Source organism: Sparus aurata, chromosome 5 (genome assembly GCF_900880675.1).
Source record: "Sparus aurata chromosome 5, fSpaAur1.1, whole genome shotgun sequence".
NCBI lineage: Eukaryota > Metazoa > Chordata > Actinopteri > Spariformes > Sparidae > Sparus > Sparus aurata.
In genome coordinates this window covers 13014426-13035376 of record NC_044191.1, presented here as the reverse complement: position 1 = coordinate 13035376, position 20951 = coordinate 13014426, and the positions used below count along the sequence as shown (strand labels likewise).

The 20951-nt window shown below is 41.8% G+C and overlaps 1 protein-coding gene across 1 annotated transcript; it reads left to right on the top strand.

Moving 5' to 3' along the window:
* The first annotated feature begins 15315 nt into the window (after positions 1-15315).
* On the top strand, positions 15316-17641 carry cox7c (cytochrome c oxidase subunit 7C). The gene is made up of 3 exons (XM_030415950.1): positions 15316-15498; positions 16993-17140; positions 17543-17641. Exons 1-2 carry the CDS (start codon positions 15424-15426, stop codon positions 17107-17109), a joined length of 192 nt encoding a protein of 63 aa, XP_030271810.1. The 5' UTR covers positions 15316-15423; the 3' UTR covers positions 17110-17140; positions 17543-17641.
* The last annotated feature ends 3310 nt before the right edge of the window (positions 17642-20951 follow it).

Below are 20951 nucleotides of genomic sequence, written 5' to 3'. Positions count from 1 at the left end.
ATAATTCCATTAACGCGGGGATGGATTTTCAATGAATGTAACTGCAGGCGAATGGTTGGGCATAATTTTGTGAAATGAAATACAGCACAGGTTCAGAATAAGGGTGTGAATTTCTTCCTTTTCTCCTTTTTCTCCTTCCCCCCGTTTGCAGATAAGGACTTTTGCTGCAGTCTTCATCTTCCCCTCTTTGCAGCGCTCCTTTTTTTTCTCCCCCCTCGCAGCATCTTAAAATGCTTTTAGAGTGCTTAGTCTAAATTATTTCACACCTTATTATATCAGCTTTGGCTCAGTGGGCTGCGGATAGACCACCATGCAATTGCCTGATTCAACCCCAGCCACTGATAAATAAATACTGTATACAAGCCATTAGTCACGGCGCAGAGAGGTTAGGCATTTGAATAAGTTCCATTATCATTTCTCCACTTTCACTTTCCACTAATATCGGATGCATCGCGGCTGCAGTCCCAGAGCCAGGCTTTCGAGTGAGGCTCGGTCGGACAATTAATGTGATTACAAGAGTCACCCACGGAGGGAAGTGGCCGGTACTCAGAGAACACCGGAGCGCGATTGGAGCCACGGTGTGATTTTAAAGACCCCAAGTGAAATATCCGTCAGGAAGCCAGTAAAGACAGCTAGATTTACTGCATGACTGCTGCAATTTTATGCCTCACTAATCAACCCTTACTGTACATCTACGAGACTAGGTTAGGACCAGGGATATTGGGCAGAGGCAATCACACGTGGCCTTAGGCCTGTTGCTTCATGATCCGGTGTGTCCTGTCACACCAAATGAACACCAAATAAGAAATGGCTCGGCCCATATATTCTTCCAATAACCATGTATGCATGTGCGGCGCGCAGAAAAGTTTCCACCTCATTTTATTTTATTTTCATTTATTTTATTTTTTTTTGTCTTTTTTAAAAGGCCCTGAAACGCTTGAACTTTCCCGGCTTCAGGGCGGACTGAGAACTGTTTGCACAAATTTCCAGCCTCGCCCTTGTATTTAGTTTTTTAGAGATCACTGATCACAGTCAACTCAGAGTAAACCGGTCCTTAAGCTGCGGCAGAGTTTCTATCGGACACGATGCTGCATCTTTAATGCCGTGCATGCTGGGGGAACTCATCAAATATTTGTGTCTCTCCCAGTCAAGCAACCGCAGTGCTTACACTGGCGGAATGACTCAGTGGCCCCTCTGTCCCCTCTCGGAAAAGTCGGCCCGGCGTTGAATGGATCTCGCCGACATCCGCGGTGACAGAAAGTCACTGATGAAGGTCAACAATCCATCAGGCCCTGAGGATGAAGAAAAGCCCGGGCCGCCGGAAAAACAGTTAAAATGATGAACGTACGGTATGTAGCAGATGAACATAAATCCAAGAATAAATGCTGACCAAATGTTTTTTTTTCTTTTTTGGGGGGGTAACATCAATATACCGCCCCCCCTCTATATCATAAAGATGTAATCAGCAATGGCATCGCACACTTCTGCTATCAGTGCTTGGACTGAGGCAGCTTTATATCTGACTAACTTTACAAAGTGAGTAAACAAACGTGCCTTTGGCTGAGAATAAATTACAGAAGTGCTACGGCTGCAATTCTCTTTCGAACATGATTTGTCAGGGCACATTTGTCAAATATTTCCAGCTGAGATTAGTTCCATAAATAAATAATTTTTGGTCTTGAAAGCAACTTCCCTGACCCGCAGTCTCAAGTTCTCCCACCGCAACAGGATAGGAAAAAAAACACAAAACAAAAAAAACTCCCAAATCCACTTGTATGAATATCACACATTTTGTTAGTGATTGCGGCATTACAATAACAGATGAGCAAAAAACTGCATTCCAGTCGCTCGGCGGTTCGATATCTAACTGCGAGCCAACAAACGCCTCGCCCGGTGAGGGAACGGAGCAAACTGTGCCAGTTTATGTCGAGCGAGGGGAAATCAAGGGGAGATTTATGAGCATAATAATGAATCCTATGCCTGCTTTAATTACAACAATCCTGGACTCTTTGAAGTGTGCTCCTGCAGCTGGAAATCATTTGCCTCGTGTCTCCGGTCCTTTTACACCGAGCAGATAAACATGGATCGCGCATTACATTTGCATGTCGGTGAGGATCCTTTTTAATTATTCCTCTCATATTTGTCAGCGCTGTTAACAAATTGCAGCAAAGGGAGCTTAATTGCCGGCTCTGTGCTTTACCCGCGCATGGACCTTCATTGTCTATTAAATCAAAGCTGAACTGAGTCACCCAGGCCTGTGAGATACATTACGCCATTAGCAGCTCGTGGGTCATAAGCGCAGATGATGCTCGCGTATTCCATGACTGATTTTTGAATGTCAACCAAGCGTCGTTATGAAAGGGCAAAAGAAGAGCCCCGCGCAGATGCTCCTCAACCCGAGGTGTCTCCGATGCACCTGTCCCCGCCGTATGTCAAGTGCTCCCGACCGTTCCAAGCCGAGCTAAACAAGGCGGGCAGATCAGAACCGGTGCCAGAGCAGGTGTGTGACGGTTCCACCTGTGTTTCGCCAGGCGCTCGCTTCTCTTTCTCGTGCCCAGATAAAGAGTCTGATCTCTGGCAGAATAAAAAAAAAGGGATCTGTCAGCTCCTGGCAGGCTGGAGCCATCCAAAGAATCAGACTTCCCGCAACACCCACCTGCTCTCCCAGATGATGCTGACAGGGTGCTGGGTTGGGGGGGGAGGGGGGGGGGGTGAATAGGGGAGGGCTGAGTTCAGGTATCTTTGATTCCTAGTTAACGGTCAGCCTTTTGATTACAGTTGTTCTTGATTCTACGTTTACCTCGGATTTCCACGACCTTAACCTCATTAAGGATTGGGTGAAAACAAAACTCTCAGTCTGGAGGCGTCTTTTCCCCTTTTTAACGTTTTGTCACATTTGAAGTATTTGTATTGATGTGAATATAAAGTAGTCCTGGGGAAAAGATGTTTGCATCTTTGACTAATTGCTCAGCCATTATAACATTCAGGATGACCCTTGCCCACTCGGAGGAAACTTGGCCGTCGTCGAAGAAGTAACATGAATAATGAATCACAGACGTTAAAGGGCTGCAAAGACGAACATTAAAGGGGAGTAATGTTCACATCAAGCTGGGGTCGACGGCTCTATCAGTATGTGCAGTCGGGAAGTGGGACTGCAGTATGCATGAAGGCCTATAAGCCCAACTTTACCAGGCATAAGAGAAAACCTCCGCAAATGTTCAAAGTGGAGGGAAAGGAGCGTGACCTTGCGCAGCCTCGGCTCGGATGGAGAAGCAAGTTTTTCCACGAGGTCCTGGTCTGAGAAACAGTGATCCGTTTCTTTAAGGGCATCACATCAAACAGCTTAATTCATATGATGAATTCGGTGAAAATGCGCTCTGTGAGCGATATGAATTTCCAATCTGCTGCAGGATGTGTATGTTTAATTCAAGACATATATGTGAAAAAGGGTCTGCACCATCAAGTTAAGGTATATTCATGAGTATTATGCAGGAAGATTTTACAGAAACAATGGTAAAATGAACTTAATGTAAACTGGTTTAAAGAAAAAAATCAACCCCCTGTCAAAAACATTGTTATTATATATTGCAGAGAGCAAAATAATGCACGCACATGCAGTACAGCACAGTACATATCCAAACGTACTTACCTGAATGCATATAATCAGCATTGCAGCTGGGGCCCTCCAGTAGCTCCTTTGCCGCTTTGATGCCTTGCCAGTGTCACCATTTCTGAAAATGCACCCATTAAACTCCTGCTTCCAGCCCACTACATAGTCTAACAGGCCGGAACGCTGGAAGTCAGTCACACTTGAGGGAGCTGAGGGGTCAGTCTGTGCAATGATGTCATAGAAAATGGTGCATAATGTTCATTGTGAACGTTAATTTGAATGGCTGGGATTAACAGTTATTAACAACGATTTGACAAACAAAGAAGCTTCAATAACCATAGTCAACAGAAGGGAGATGGGAGGAAAATTCCCCGGACTCCCTTCAAAATAGCTCAAGTTTGTGAGTCTTTAAGTTCAGGGTATCTCTGAACATCTCTTTGAGAAACGCTGACCATGACAAACTCCTTTGTCATCCGGGTCTTCGTGTAAAATTGGCAAATGTTACACATTCATTTCTTACTTTCTTTGTGTGAAAATCATCGTGCGTCACTCGAGATTCATAATGCCAGGTGCGAACTGACGACCTTTCCTCACATGATCGTAGCATCTAAGAAGCGCGGTAATGCCGGCGACAAACGGCCTCGTGGGTCATCATAATGCTGCACGGTGAGGATTCAGATATTTCACAGAAGAGCGAGCTGATCCGCCAGCTTGTCACTGTATTTCTTTAGGGGCTGCTGCGGCCCACTCAGCACCACATATAGCTTCCCCCCGTCCATGATAACATGCGCCGCAATAGGCAGAATTTAAATGCATTAATTATGCCGCTCTCTACCTTATGTGCACATCACATCTGCACATACATTATACATTAGACCCCTTATCACCGCCTGACATATGGGAACGTTTATGCTGACGAACATTTGACTCACACTACATAATCTTGGCACATACAGTGATTCCATGTGACTGGAGGTCTCTGCATGCTGCTTTCTTCGTACTTACACTGCAGGGGAGCAGCGTGCGGGGACACACAGGAAGCCCTGAGTAGCCTGACACTGAACTCACGTTTTTCACATACGAACATCATGCTGCAAGTAATCCCTTAGCAACAAGAAGTTTATACAAGTGTACAACAATTATACTTATTTTATACTAAAAGTGAGGAAGTATTCTTGAAGTGTACTTTTTATATACTATATTTTATATACTTAAGAAAAGTATAGTGAAGTATACTTGGCTTATACTGAAAAGTATAAAGAATAGTCTAAGACTAAGTACATTAATACTTAGACTTACACTTATACTTTAATACTAAAGCTTATACTTGTACTGTAGTATACTGTAACGCCCCTTGTGGACTGTGGCGCAAAGACTCTTGGGTATTCTGTTGTTATTGGTGTAATTATGGTTCGTGAATGTGGTTGTGAATAAGATGATGTGTAAGACGGTTGCGGGTTAATTCTCATCCTTGTTCTGTGGTTAAATTGTGTCGTGTTAACAAAGATGATAAAAATGTTGGCACCGTGAGTGAAGGGATGTTTTCCGGGAGAGACTTCCCATCTGTTAAGTTGTTGGTGTGTGGTAAAATTTGGTGAATCTGTATCCAGAACTTGCCAAGTTATAAATACTAATATTTAATATATCTTGATCTAACTGCAGACTAAGGTCAAGTTATTGACTTGTGCTTAGCAGAGTAAAACTGTTTTTCACTACACACATTTGCATTGAGGTATTATCCCTGTTATAAACTTACATGTTCATAAACTAAAATGTGGACCAGAAGCATATAGTTAGCACACTAGTAGTATATAGATGAGTGTACTTGTTGTATACTTGAAACTGTACTTCTGTAAACTTAAAATGACCTTATAAATTATACTTAAAGTATACTTTTATAAACTTAAAATGTTCCAATTTAGTCCAAAGAAGTATTAAATTGATATACTTTCTAGTACGCTACAAGTACTACAAGTATAAGTATACTTGCTATACTTATACTTAAACTCAAGCATACTTAATAAAATGAACTTCAAGTATACTACTTTTTGCTAAGGGATTGCTGATACACATATAACATATCTATTCCATAAAACAAACATAGAAGATTTTGACCTAGTTTTGACAGCATCTCCGCTATTTCAGCAAGTGATTATCATTACGTTACTGTTTTTTGCAGTAACGCATGTGCATATAAAAAATACTGATTAATTGATCATCTTGTAACGCTAAGCATCTGACGGGAAGCTGTCCCTTCTTGCAGATGCATTAGAAACTGACTGAACTCTTAATTTTTGGTCGATTTGGTCGAAGTGAAATTATAAACAGCTCCTTGAAAGCAACCATGTAATTCAATTTCAGCTTCAGTTCAGCATTAAAGTTCAAATAAATCAAGTCTCACTCCTGAAGTCCAAAAACTGCAATTTGATTATTTATTTTTTTCCCAATTGTTTTTAAAGCGTTTCCTTTACGTCCCTCAGTGGTCCATCACAGGAACTGCGTGAATCCCTTAAAGGCTTTAGACCCAGCTGTGGTTGAGACACGTTTTGTTTGTTGTGTGCCAAAGTTCACACAACAGACAGACTGTAGGTGCTAAAACAATTAGCAGGCTAGCACATTTGCATGTAATCCTGTACTTTAATATCTCACTTTTTCTAAAATGGAGAAGCACATAGTTCCTCTGTGTGCACATAGATAAGCACATAGCTCCTTTGTGTGCACAAAGGAACTGTTCATGAAAAGTGGATCTCCATTTTTCCCCACTGATTCTTTTTTTCGAATGTGCGTTTGGTATTTATTTATTTTATGTTCTAGCAGGAAGATATTGTTGCCCTGGAACAAGGTCAGAGCACGCGACACTGTAGGAAGGAAAAATGTTAAGTGAGCCTGGAAGAGTGTTTGATGGATGCTTGGCAGGTTTGGAGTGGAGCGCCTTAAGACCTCTCACACACGCTGCCATTGACTGTGTACACTGCTCTTTTCATAAGGTGGCGGAGGGTTGCACAGCCCGGCACATGGCATCAATCAAGAATGCTCATGTGAATTTGGCGAAACGGCAGGGAATGACTTATTTTTTTCTTAAGGGTTTTGCTCTGGGATAAATGTGTTTTTAGACCTTTTCTGGGCTCGTTTAATCTTCCCGTTGAGAAGAAGCGACCATCACAGCGGCTGAGCAACACTGGCCTCTAAAGGCAGGCGGAGGAACGGGAGTCAACACAAGGATCTCCATTATTAAAGAGAACAAATCTCTGTCAGCCTCTCTCTCTTTTCCTCCCACTGTATGTGCGTCTAGGGTTGTATCAGTGTGTCAGTGTCATCCCTCTATTACTTGTTTGTGAACATGTCAGTGCACGGCGGCACTGGCACACGTCTGTTCTCTTTGTGGCTGTGTTTGTTAATGTCACTCAAGTCAGGCAAATTGAAGGTGCCATTGTTAGTGCCGGAGGGCAACGGGAGTGAATTCGACAGCTTGACAGCTCTCATTAGCGTATTAGACACAAACAGTGGCACAGATGCTCCCGGTCAGTCCTTGGTCAGCCTGGAGCTTCGCTTAACGGCCCGCTGACAGGTGGCTTTGTGGCACTCTGTCTCGTGGTTGACAGGGTGGCAAAGCAGGAGCTCATCTTCAATAGACTGCTGGGATTGCCAAGGACGGTAGATTTCTCACAGACATGAATACTGCGAGAGTATAATGAAAGGGATCACAAAGCGTTTCCTTGTATCCTGCAGACACAGTGTTTTGTAAAAAAAATTAAAGAAATGTGTAAATGAGAGAAAAAGCAACCCAATCACCAGAATACATTTAAATCCCAGCAGTCGACAGATATGCTGAGGCTATATATTTGTTTGCATATCAACTTTACTTGTCTTTAAGCACAATTTTCAATGTTTTATTTTGACAACACTGTGCTTATGGTCTGGTTAGGTTTAGGCACAATAACCACTTAGGGTCAGAGTTAGGAAAACATAATGTTTTGGCTTAAAACACTTGTTTCGTCCAGCACTAACACTAACACAGCTGAGGATGTCCTGACTTCGGTCACCTTAAAAGCAATCAGTGGAATCAGGCTTACAAATTTTAAAACCTCCACCTCCACCACCATCCCCAGCCCACCTCCTGATATGACAGTCAGCTCATTGAAACATGTAATGTAAATGCGATGTAGAAATGTCAATACGTTACGTAGCCTATATCCTGGCAGCTGGGCTGAAAAGAGGGAGACATCCTCATGAACTTTACAGTAGATGGTTCTTTGACTATTTGCATACATTTGATATTTGCGTATCAGACATTGAATATTTATACCACAGTGTCTGCAAGAGCAGCCGACTTGCTTGTGCTGACAACAGAATCTCTTCTGTTCTCATGTTTACTGTGAAGCAAAGTCGTGTTTGCTCTGCGAAACACACGTGCTCACCATACGCATTCACACAGCGCACACGCAGTCAAAGTGTCCTGGTCTGCTGGTTCACCTTCTTACTGTAGCTATTGTCATTTGTTACGGCGCAGAGCTCCAAAGTTCAGTTCTCACTTTCACTCTTCACCAGCTAAAAAAATCAATGCCAGAGGCAGAGAAGTTCTGTTTAACTGAATGAAAGTTAAATGATTTTTCCAACACACCTTTTGAAGTTTTTCGCAATGCCTCAAAGGTAAAATAGAATGGGATGTACAAGTTATACAGTCAATGAGAAGCCTGTGCAGGCAAATACTTTGACAAAAAAAAAAAAAAGTGGAGGTGGACCAAATGTAAAAAGAGCCAAACAGCGGGAAAGACTGGAACTTTACTTTTACTGTGCTCGGAGTGTGTGTGTAACAGAATCATCTTGCATCGTGCATGGATTGATTTCAAAAAGCCCACAGTCATCTCAGCAGAAATCAGCAGAACAGAAATGTAATAGAAACCGCTCGCTTTCTGTCCTTGACCTGGAAAACTTTCAGGAGCAACTTTTTATTTGCATCATGTCTGCAGAAAATGATGCAATGTTTGTTTGTGATGTTTAAAACCATGGAGTAGAGCATTTTTATCACAATTCAATGTGCTAAAGTACTTCTGAGACTATTCAGAAAATGAATAAGGAAAATATGCACCAACAAGCTCATCACTGTTTGTTGATTTTGTCTTTACAGGATGTCGATTTTAGTGTTATTCCATCGTATACTTAAAGGAAGATGGCTCTGATTATTTTCATTTTGTTAAGGGACATGTCATTTTATCACAACCCAATCACCAGATTAAATACTGTGCTTATGCTCTGGTCACGTTTAGGTACAAACGCCACTTGGTTAGGGTTAGGAAAATATGTTTTAGCTTAAAATTTACCTGTTTTTGTCACCACAAACACAGCTGGAGAAATGTTGCGACTCATCATCAAAATCAGTTTTTTGCTGCTACAAATGTGGCTGGAAATTGTCCCAGTGTCCGTGGCCAAAAAATATCCAGTCGCATCACACTGACACGTAGGCGTCGACTGTAGTCACTGGCTTGGCGGCCTTGTCGCCTGGCTTAAGGTCATAAAACATGAATATGATAAAATAGGTCTTGTACAACACGTACAATGCCTTAACACATTATCACCCAGCACTGCATAACCTGTCATTATTCATGAGTTTATTCGTACATATATTCATTTAAAAATATTCTCACAGTTTGGCTAGGCTCCACCAACACATGCATTTGGCTATATCAGAGGGGACATGAACTGGATTCTATTGAAACAGTAAATAAACAGCTGATACTGAAAAAAGCTGAAGTGCCGAGACAGCAGGATGATGTTTCACACCTCACATAACCCTCACGAGCAGAGATCATAAAGAACCTCCTATGCATGCTGGGGGTTGGGGGAGGGGGGCGAATGACTCAAATTTGTCATGTTTACCTCTGCTCTCCAGAATAATTCTCTATCTAATTTTCTTTCCAGCCTGGCAGGTTTAATGTAGAATCCAATCATCAGCGTCCATTTTATTTCAGAGGTACAGCGACGCCTAAGCGAGCTCGGGGGGGAGGGAGTAGAAGCCCGTTCGTGAGACTGGAGTGTATTAAACCGGGGAACGGTAATGTTTCATGAACGTGATTGTGGGTAAGGATGCTTGTTATTTAAGAGGTCTTTCCCTGAATGGACAAGGGCATAGGTGATTCATCCCGAGAGAGCTGGGTCAGCAGCAATCCCATGCAGTTTCTGCTTTATCCACTTTAAAGATTAATGTCAAATCATGCCACTATGTGCATGCTACGAACTCCCATGGCGACTTAGCTGGAGGCAACATGTGTCTCTGCGGGCGCGTGTGTGTGCGCGCTGTCCAACCTGCATGCGTTTTTGAGCGCCTGTACGCTTACTGCACGCCTGCAGGAGCCCTGCTCACAGGACATATTCTGACCATAAAACAGAGACAGAAGAAATGGAAGGAAGCGGCGCGGTTGGCCCTTTCAGTCCCCCCCGAATACAGATGAATCCACCAGGACTGAACCCGAGGCGGAGCGATGACCGATGGAGCGCTTTCTGTCGCGACTGCTCGCACAAACAGAAACAAATAAGGTTTCAGTCCGAATAAGATTTTCACTTTTTCACCCTCGCGTTCCACAAATGCACTGTAATTGTACGAATCAGCTCTCAGGCTCTTGTCGGTGGCAATGATGCAAGACGCCTTAAACTCAAGAGTGCTGCTGCCAAAATGAACTGTCCTCATTGATTAACATTATCCATTATCCCCCCCCCAACCAACCCCTTTGTGGAACATTATTGCAAATCTAGACAGGGAGAGAGATGCTGTTTACGTTAGCGGTCTCGCCTGCTATCTGTCATATACTGTAGCAGATTGGTTTCTAACTGCTAAAAGCATTGAGTGAGAAAATTAAAAACATAATAATAACGAGTGACATCTTACATTCAGATATTTATTGCATGTAGCCACGTTTGGTTTGCCATTAATCCATGAATCAGTCTATCGATGTACTGTAATTATGCACACAGACTGCAATATTATTATCCACTTGCATGTACATGGTTGATTACAGGTTTGTTTACAGATATGACTGAGCGCGGGTCTCACCAAATGCTAATTGGCAGACTTGAACAAAACTGTGGCTTGTTGTTTAAAGAGGACAGCGTTGTGTATTTGTGCACACAGCACATTTGCATCTTTACACGGGGGTATTGACAGAGCACTCTGGGTGCAAACAGCTTCGCTCATGTGCGAGGGAATTGAATTAAGACAGTCAACAAAAATCACAAACGCTGGACTGAGAGCATGGATGAATTGAAACATGACACAGGATGGATTTTGGGATTGTACTACCGACCTCATGTGACCAGTAATAACATCAATACTTTAGGTAGGATCTGATGAGATTGTTTGTGGTGGGCACCGGGCGCCAGGATCCATCCCAATCCTTCATTCCTTTTTAACAGATTGTGCTGGCAATGGGAGCGCAGATACGTGGCAGCGGGCCAGGTTGACGACGCTGCCTTGATGGATGTGGCAGCCATGACGAGGGGTAACCAGCTTGCCACGGCTATCCGGATCACAGCAGACAATGTCACATGCCCTCCAGACTTGTCAGGAGAACAGCATTTTCACCAGCTGACAACACTGAGCGTTCACTTCGTACCGGGAGATGATCTAATGCTACGCGGAACACGCTGCTAATATAGGATTTGACATTATGTCAGGGTCAGAAAACAGGTGCATTCACAACAGTGAAGCTCCATACATTACATAGAATACAAAAGGTTTAGCTGAACGCTTCAGTGGAGAACTTTTTTATTTTCCCAAAATTAGGAGGGTTTTTATACGTTGTGTAAAAGTAAAGAGACCTCATCAGAGACCTACTTCACTTTCTTCCCAAAAGGCTCAAAATAGCACTTTTGAAAATGGACATCAAAGTAGTGAGGGAACTCAGGAGGATTTAATTTAGTGAGCAACTATTGTAAGTGGCTCCGCGATGAATCATTTTCTGGCTCATTCATAACTGAGAAAGTTTCACTCGCTGCTCCGCAATAAATTTCTGTCTGCATTCAGAGAATGTTTTGGGGCCATCGGCTGTGGAAAATATTAAAATGATTCATACATAGTCTGTGGCTCATTATTGGAGAATTAAGAAAAACTCTCTGTCTCTCCTTCTGTCCCTGTTAGTCCCCGCTGCATTTCGACTATCAGAAGTCATTTCTTGTAATTTGATTGTTTTCAAATCAGGGTATTTGTTTCGTATTTGTGGAAATATCTCATGATGTGTGCTGCTATACGTTAATGGGTCTGCAGATGTAAATGAGCCAAAGGCTAACTATGGTGCAATGCATTAAATGGTTACATTTATGTTTTAATTGCATACTGACCCTTACAAATAAAATTGAAATTAAAACTGAATAAAAATTGTTTACAAAGTGTATCTATGAGACTGGAACATTCAAGAAAAGTGTTAAGACAGCACTGTGGAACATGGAGAACATGTGAGGTCGCCTTGTGACTTTGATTTACAACTGATGATCATGCAAAGAAAAAAAGAATGTCCCTATTTTCATTCTTAAATGGCCTTTTTATTGAGGACGCCAATAAAGACAGATTTGAGTAATTTGAAAAGATTAGAGGAAACAAATAATGTTATATCTTGTTAAACTTCCTGGTTCCTTCTTTTTTCCTGGTTGCCTGGCAAACTGCACTCATCCAAGCAATGATCCAGCGCATAATCTCCTTTAAAACAGTGAATCGTCATAATTACACTTTGGTTTTTGTACGGATTAAACAAAGAAGGTAAAGCGTGTTAATTAGTGAGCTTTAGAGCTGCTGGCAAGAGGATTTCCCACTGTCTCCGGTGATTATGCTAAACTAAACTAACCAGCTGCTGGCTCCAACTATATATTTTCCTTATACCACATACATATATACATACTGTACAAGATGAACACTGCTGCACTCTCTACAACCCAATCGCAGAGGTATCATTTGGTGTCACGCTTACAAATGTTGAAAAGCGTGCTAGGAAAAGGTTTCGTTTTGGCTTAAAATACCTGATTTGGTCTCCGCAAACACGGCTGAATATGCCCTGTCTTCCCATCAAAAAACATCAGATTCTTGTTGCCATAAACACAGCTGGGAATTGTGACACGGTCTCCTTAAAAAATTGTCCAGTGGTGGCACGCTTACGAATGGTACATAGGTACGTATAAGTACAAGTGTGAACATATCAGTGGTTTTTCCAGAAATGTTAACATTTGCCAACATTTCATCCTGGTGACTGGGCTGCTCACCAAACACTTCAGGTGAGATGCAGGGATAGCACTTCCATGTTGTCACAGTCAACATCCTCTCCGTAATCATCACACTTTCTCTACTCTTAACCTGTAGCCTAACGTGTGTACCCATCCATACCGTCTGTTAAGCTCATCAAGCAAAATCCATATGGCGCTGCGCAAATGCACCATGTTACACGACATCTGCGAACCCATTTACGAAGACACAAGACAGAAGGCATTGGTCCACTTTAAATGTCGAATGAATGCTCGCGCTTACGATTATTTGAGTGATGGATCTAAAAACACTGAATAGTCATTTTGATTAAACTCTTCTTTGACCCAGGAGGATACAACAGACGTGCACTCCATCTCTCACACTTCAAGAATCCGTGTGAACGCAAACAGACACAGGGAGGGAACATAAATTCTTCATGACAGTCAGATGATGTGTTTGTTTTTTTTTTAAAGGCAACGGGACGTGACAAATGAGAAACATGTAAGATGAGGTGTTGCAGATGCACACTATCAAATAAGTAAATGCGTACACAACACACACACAGATTGCCTAATGGGGAAATTGCAACATATATCCAAAGCCTGAGGCTCTTTGGAAAATGTTCTTATGCCACTGACTCCTATAAGCTGGGCATTTATCTATACACATTCTGAATAAACAGTAGTCTGCATCATAAATGAATAAATCAAACAGCCTCTGAAGTGACATGGTGTGTAGCCTGGCGTGCACATATGAGCATTAATCAATGAAAGTAGCAGCAGCGGTATATAAGGAGGGTCACACCATCAGTCACTGTGTCCACCATAGTTATTACCGTGGCAATGAAATAGCACATATAGATAGCTTATCAAACAATATGTTTTCACTGTAGCCCATACTGACACACACACACACACAAAGTACCAGATTTGATCTGAATCGGTTATTTTAATTAGAATACAGAGTTGGCTTTGTCACTTTCTTGACTACACCAGTGATGGAGGAGGATCCAGAGTATATGTACTAATATCACACTGTAAAATACCACACTGCATTCAAGTTTGTTTTTGTTTTTTTTTTGCGATTACTAAAGACTGAAGTCTGGTTGTCAAAACTCTTCACACAGTCAGCAAAACAGAGGTCTATGTTGACCAAACAGTCGTTTCTTTCATTCAGCCTTTATTAAAATCTCGAAAAATCATTAAGGGCAAGCCCCCATTTTAAATGATGTGGACAGCACAAATAAAAATAAAAAAGGTAAAAACAGAATAGGTGCAAAAATTTAATAACAGACAGAAACAACGAACAAAATCACCGAGCGAGTAAACAGAATGAGTACATAAAAATGAAAACAGATAAAAAGCAATATGACAGAATACAAATAAATGGGGAAAAGTGCTGAAAGTGATAAGAAACAGCCGGCCAACGAACGTGACAAAACACAAATAAAAGTCATCATTGCTTCACACTAGATGCATCTAATGTCAACATTTTACACTATCCATGACCGACACTTTTCTTATTCATACTCCAGCAGCAAAACACTATATATTTCAAGCACATTTTTCGACATCATCATCTATTGTTACGATAGAGAAAACCTGAGCAGAAGGCAGACAGGGTACCTGGGTAGGCTATAGCAAGTTCAGCTGAAAGCCTACCCAGTTACCCTGTCTTTAGATTTTAGAGAGGTTACACTAACTCTCACAGCATTGTACATTACATAGCTTCATGCAGGATTGAGTATTTTCATTATGAATTAGTCAGCTTATTGTTTTCTTTATAATTGACTCATTGTTTGCTGATTTGTAAAGATTCTGAATAGAGTGAGAAGTGCACTTACCCAGAGCCCAAAGAGACACCTTCAAAGTGCTTGTTTTGTCCAACCAACAGTCCAAACCTCAAAGATACATAAGAAAAAACTACAAATACATTGACATTTTAGAAACAATGAAAAGGAAATGCAACACAATATTCACATTTTTGAAGCAGAAAGCAAGAACTGTTTTACACTTACACTTGACATGACGGTTACCAAAACCATTAGTTTTCTGCAAATCTGCAAATTGGTTAATCGACTTGTAGTTTTTGCTGTATTTGCTATAAACTGTTGGGTAGTTGAATTTATAAAAACAAATAATAAAAATGACTAAACTCTATTTCATGCATAAAATTGATTTGTACCTTGTAGCTAAAGCTTAGAAATAGATGTCATAAAGTGAAGATTATAATATTTACCTCTGAGATATAGTAGAGTAGAAGTAAAAAGTGGCAACAAAAGAAAAAAAGGCGATACACGCAGGGCTACCCTTAAATTGAAGTACAGCATCTGAGTAAATCTTCTCAGCGGTCAAGTTGATTGTATCTAATGTAGACACACAAACATACACACAAATATATAATTTTAAATCTCTATCTATAATAGGCCGGGAAAAAAAGTGGCCTCTCAGTGCTTTGAACTACATTTCCCGTAGACTCTGGCTTCATTTCCATTTCCCATAACCCTTTGCGCCGCACTGCCGGTTACACAAACAGGAAGGTCGAGCACATCAGCGTTGTATTGAGGCAGAGAATAAACCAGGCTACAATCATGCTGGGACAAGCTGTGAGGCGATTCACGACGTCTGCTGTTCGTGCTTCACATTATGCTGAAGGACCAGGGCAGGTGAGAATACCACCTTAAACCAGAAATATTGTTTGAAATGTGATATTATGCGTATCCGGCCTGGTCTGTATCCTCAGCCTAACGTGAGCTAGCTAGCGTCACTTGGAGGTCATGTCCGTCATTCGGCAAGTGTGTGAATGTAAAGCTAGCGAAACAAGCCACCAACAGAGGCATAAATCTGATACTATACGACGCGTAGAAACACATATTCTCTGGGCAGAGTTGTGCCTGCAAGTGTTGATTTGGGCGCGAGTCTGGCGACGTGTTGGTTAGCATTAGCTTTGTGGCTAACTGGCTAATCAGCAACTCTATCAATGCTCCTTCGTTAGCAAGCTGCTTCAGCAAAACCAAATAACGAGACTTAGGTTACAGGGCACGCTGACCTTCATATATTGCGCCGCAGATTTCTTGGTGACATACTTGTATGTCCAAGTGTTAAAGCTTAACTTAGACGTGCAACACTTCCGGTTAATAGCTGAAAAGTTAACTTGAGGTCACAGCTAGTCTTTCTTAACAGGCGACCCTGGAGAAAGGTGCGCCTAATCCTTTGATGTTATGAAACCGCGTTGCCATTAAACAATACTATAAGGATCCGTTCTTAACACGTTAATAAAATACAAGTACACTAGTAGTGATGTACTAAATCAATTTAAATGTATTTACATTTTCTGGTGCCACTGCAGTTTGCTTCCCCAGGTCACTGAAATATTGAATTATAGCTATTCTACCTGTATCTGCCTCAGCTGTAAAGCTTGTTGAATGTCACTAATGGTGTCAAAAAACAAACCTGATAGTTTGTCTTCTTTAAAACTGTTTGATTGTACATGTAGTGAAGGAGCAAAGTGTTGATACTGCATCATTGTGTGCCCTTAGAGCGCTTGGTTCAGTAGACCATTTTCACAGCAGACATATTGATTTGTCAAAGAAGGAAAAGCACAGGTGGAGTTTATAACTATAACGATGGCTGCATTCCATTTAGGTGAGCTAGCTCCAGAGCTCTGGTACTGTACATGCTCGCTCACTGTCATGGCTTTCAGGGACACGTATTACAACGGCGCTGTCCTTAACAATATTGGTGGCATCTGTGCTTTTCCTGCTCTGGCAAGTCAAAATATCTGCTGTGAAGGGTTCCATATTGTTTATCTCTCATCAAAATGAAAGGACTGGATTGCATAAATCATTTGGAAGTCACATAAGGACAGTCGTTACAAATTCAAATTGAGCCTTAAATTGCATAGAAACAAGTGTAAAACTCTCACATGACATTAGTAATAAGAAATGCAGTTAATAATACCGGGGAAATGGAGACGTGTCCCCTCGTTTATAATTTCACAGGTAATTGAACTTTAAATGGCATTAAATGTTGAACTCAATTGCTTTCCAAGATGTGTGCAGTCGACAGATGTTGTTTTTGTAATTACCAATGTATCTGAAGGAATTGTAATTAAGTTATTGCCATCTCACTTAGTCACAATACTTGTTTTTTTTATACAGAACTTGCCATTTTCTGTGGACAACAAGTGGCGTCTGCTGGGCATGATGGTGGTGTTCTTTGGCAGTGGCTTTGCATTCCCCTTCATCGTCGTCAGACATCAGATCCTGAAGAAGTAAAATGGTCCCATGCTGTTTTTCAGCCTTCTAGGTAATTATGACTGCCATGTTTGTCTAGCATGTGAGCTTTCATTTAAAATGTCAGAATGATGTGGCATTTACTTCTGCCTTGGTTTAAACAGTGACCTCAGACAATGACAGTCTGCTCAGCCTTTAGCTCAATGGCATATCTTGCAAAATTTATCTTCATGTCTGAGAGTGACTAACAAATGTCATGAAGGTTTTGATGCTGTGCTGCTTAGATAAGCTTGCACTTTTAGCAAGTTAATGTGACAGGTTATTGCAAACATTGATGCGTATCAGGCGTGAGCAGGTCAGAGTTGTTGTTGTCACATTTATCTTTACTGGTGTTTACCCAGAAATTGCTTTGGCGTTATCGGATATCTGCAAGTCATCTTTACTCTTTTTGCCCTGTCCCTTGTTGTCCCTGCAGGTCGTCACCTGGATGGAATTTATCCATCAGAGCTCTATCCAGGCAGAAGAATGGGAATCTCTTAATTTTGTTTGTAAATAAAGTTTCCTCAAATATGAACATGAATGACTGCTGTTGTTCTTTGCAATACCAGAATATTATACCATATAAAGTCCATATGAATATTACGCGGTAAAGCTAAACATGACAGGTGCGATATTTTATGGTAATGATAACTTTCTTCAATTTGTAACGAGCCTCTTATTTAGCCACAGCACATGCTTGATTTAAGCACTTTCAAACATTTGTTTTTCAGGCAAGAGTGTGTACTGTATTTCAGAGACACTGCATTTTTTTATTGTGTTTAAAAGTGGCAACAGTTCCAACACACAAGAAATATAAGAAAATCTGAAGCAAGGACTGGTTATTCATCCTTTAAATGCCGGATGGTAACTTCGACAAGTGATCGTAATCCGGTCTAGGGCAGCACAATATGTTAAAACAATATTTTGGTTATTTTCATTTTTATTGTGACACAATTCAAAATTGTTTGGCATGATCATTTCTTTTGTGTCCCAACTTTAACTGAATAACTAAATTCTGTGACATTTTTTGGGGTGTCTACCAAACATGTTTTGTAACATAAGTATTGAATCTAGTAGTTGCCACTCTTTGACCAAAAGCTCGATATATGCAGTAATATTTATACTAATAATCACCTTTGAGTGTGAACCTGCTATGCTCAATGCAACTTGGCCATGTAGTTTTGATATTCGCAAAAACGAGAAGTTCCAAATCCCTACAGAGACAGAAGATGTGTAGCTTGTTGGCGTAAAGTCAACATCCTGTAAAAGTTAAAACTGAACCCATAACTTGACATATTTCAAATCACTCTTGATGCCAGCAATCTAAAGTGAATGAATAAAGTCAAAATCGAAAGTCAGTTGGAGAGGGCTTGCATTGAACAATCTAGTCCTTTTCTGATAGGTACTGTTCGCTCGGCTCTTCAGCCGAGCTCTACTGAATAACCTGTTTCAATTCAATTAACCCCATGCTTTTGGCTATAATAATCCAAGGACAATGTATTAAAAAGGGAGGTGTGGCAGTTCAGTCAGTGAGGACGGAGAATGTAAAAGCTGAGAGGCTTTCCATGCACCTCAATTCAGGTGTACCTTACGCCTCGGGTCATTTTTTAGAAATTAGTAGTTTAGTTTTTTTTTTTATGTTTTTTTTAATTTTCCCATGCTGTATAGCAGAGAGGCGCCTGGGTTGGCCCGGAGACAAAAGCAGAGACATGGAGACAAGCTGTAAGCATGAGAAACAACCTTCTGTATCCCTTTTATAACCCGGCCTCCCTGATTTTCACACATGCACGCAACTCGCAGCTACTTGTAAACCTGTCGCGTGGTTTTGTGTTCTCCTGCATTTATTATAATGTTATACTGTCTGTGCCCCTGGGCCTCCTGGATGGAAGAGCATTCAGGTCGCGCAGCTCTTGCTAGGCGGTGATAAAGTTATCAGACGTTTAATGGGGTCAACAAGTGGGAGTCGATATTTCATAGGTGGGTTGTATTGAATAGGTTGACCTTTGTCAGTAGCTCAAGGGTAGGGAGAGAGGCTTTTTCTTGTGGAAAGCATTTCTCAACACATAAACATGACACCCTGCATTATGGCAGCATACTAAAGTGCACGCTCGCACACGGCACATTTTTTAAATCTCCACATTTGTTGGCAAAACACACACTTAACACCAGTGTAGACACACTGGTGGGCTGAAAAAAAAGAAAAAGCAACCAAAGTGCCCTCTCGGATGCCCCTAAGGTAGATAAAACATGACGAAACGCCCTCCACGGTGCCCTTCTACTGGAGAAAATGTGATGCAGTGCACTAATGGGTGCCCTTAAAATGGAGAAAACACAATTCAGTGCTATATAGCGCTGCTCTACGTGCCGGGAAAGGGTTTGGAACAGTTTTTGCCATAAATGCAACCCTAATTCTTTCCACATGTAACTGGTCAGTGCTGTTTTTATAAAAAAAAAAAAAATTGGGGGGGGGGGGGTAGGGGCCACACAGGGCTAACAGGGCTGTTAGCAGCGAGCATATTCAAGCCTAACGTGAAAGCAACACAATTTTACAAGAGGTGTTCGGGAAAACGTCCCAACTGCGTCGTGCGCTGTCGTTGAGCTCACTGAGCTCTCAGTAGCTTCTCTGTTTACCGACGATGCTCAACTCATCTCAGCCTTTGAGTGGTAATCCACTCTCAGAGCGGTCCTTATCAGTTCGTAATGAATCATCATGATTAAGTGTCTGAGCCTGCTTTAGTTGATGTCCTTCAGCCCCTTATGTGAGCCATGCTTGGCTGGTTAGTCTTTTTCGAGTGCATGTCAAAGATCACTCTGTTGTGCACGCAAAGACATATGGATCCCCCTGGTGCCATTAGAGACAAATAAGCCTCGGCGAAGTGACATTTCATCCGTTGCCTTTTCAGTAAAGGTCACTGTAGAACATTATCGCCATCATCTCCATTAAACGACTGCAGCAGGTTGTGTTATTTTAATTTTTTTATCCCTGAGCTGTTTATCCCAGTTTGGTAACAGTAGTAAACATTTGAAAGCTCCACTTCTGAGCTCGTACTGAACTCTTTGGCACCGACTACACAGAACTGCCAGCAGCTACTTTAAATTTTACAAATGGTTCGCCTGGGTGCAATACACTCCAGCACTCTGAGTGCTAATTTAGGAATGTCCCTAACATTTGGACCCTTTTGCAGGGAAAAAAAAAGGAAAAAGAGAGATTGAAAAGACACACGCACTCGCTCCCCCTGAGAGTACGAATTTAGTCCGGCATTGACACTTTAAGAGATCAGGTCTGAGAGGAGTGTCACATTATCTGGACATCAGAGAGCAAAAAAAAAAAAACACAGCACTAAGCAGAGGGTACTTTTTTTCAGTCATAAATGTTTGATCTATTCTCTGCCATTACGCTGCTAACAGGGGCTTTTAAGGATCCTAGTTGATGCCAGACTCCAGCAGCGAGGGCCAATTAGACACAATGGTGTTATCTGGACAAGGACCAAGCTGCAGTGCAGTGCTGGCGACTTATGAAAAGTACATAAGGGTGTGCTGGCACAGGACATGTTGCAGGAGGACTCCTACGGTGCCCACAATAGTGTACATCACACATTTTAGATGGGCTTGCCATATCTCCACCCCATGGCACTTAGAGCGGCTGCAGGAAGGAAGCGAGGGGTTTGGGGGGGGGGGGGGGGGGGAGACAAAAAAAAGAATACATTACAGGAGGATTATGCACCCAGCATGCCAAGTCTCTTGCAGGAGTTTGTCATTCGGCATTTAGTGTGTAAGTGGGGGGTGGTGGTAAAATAGAGAGCAGCGGTAGTGTGTGTGTGCCTGTGGTTTTCTGCGGTATGCCA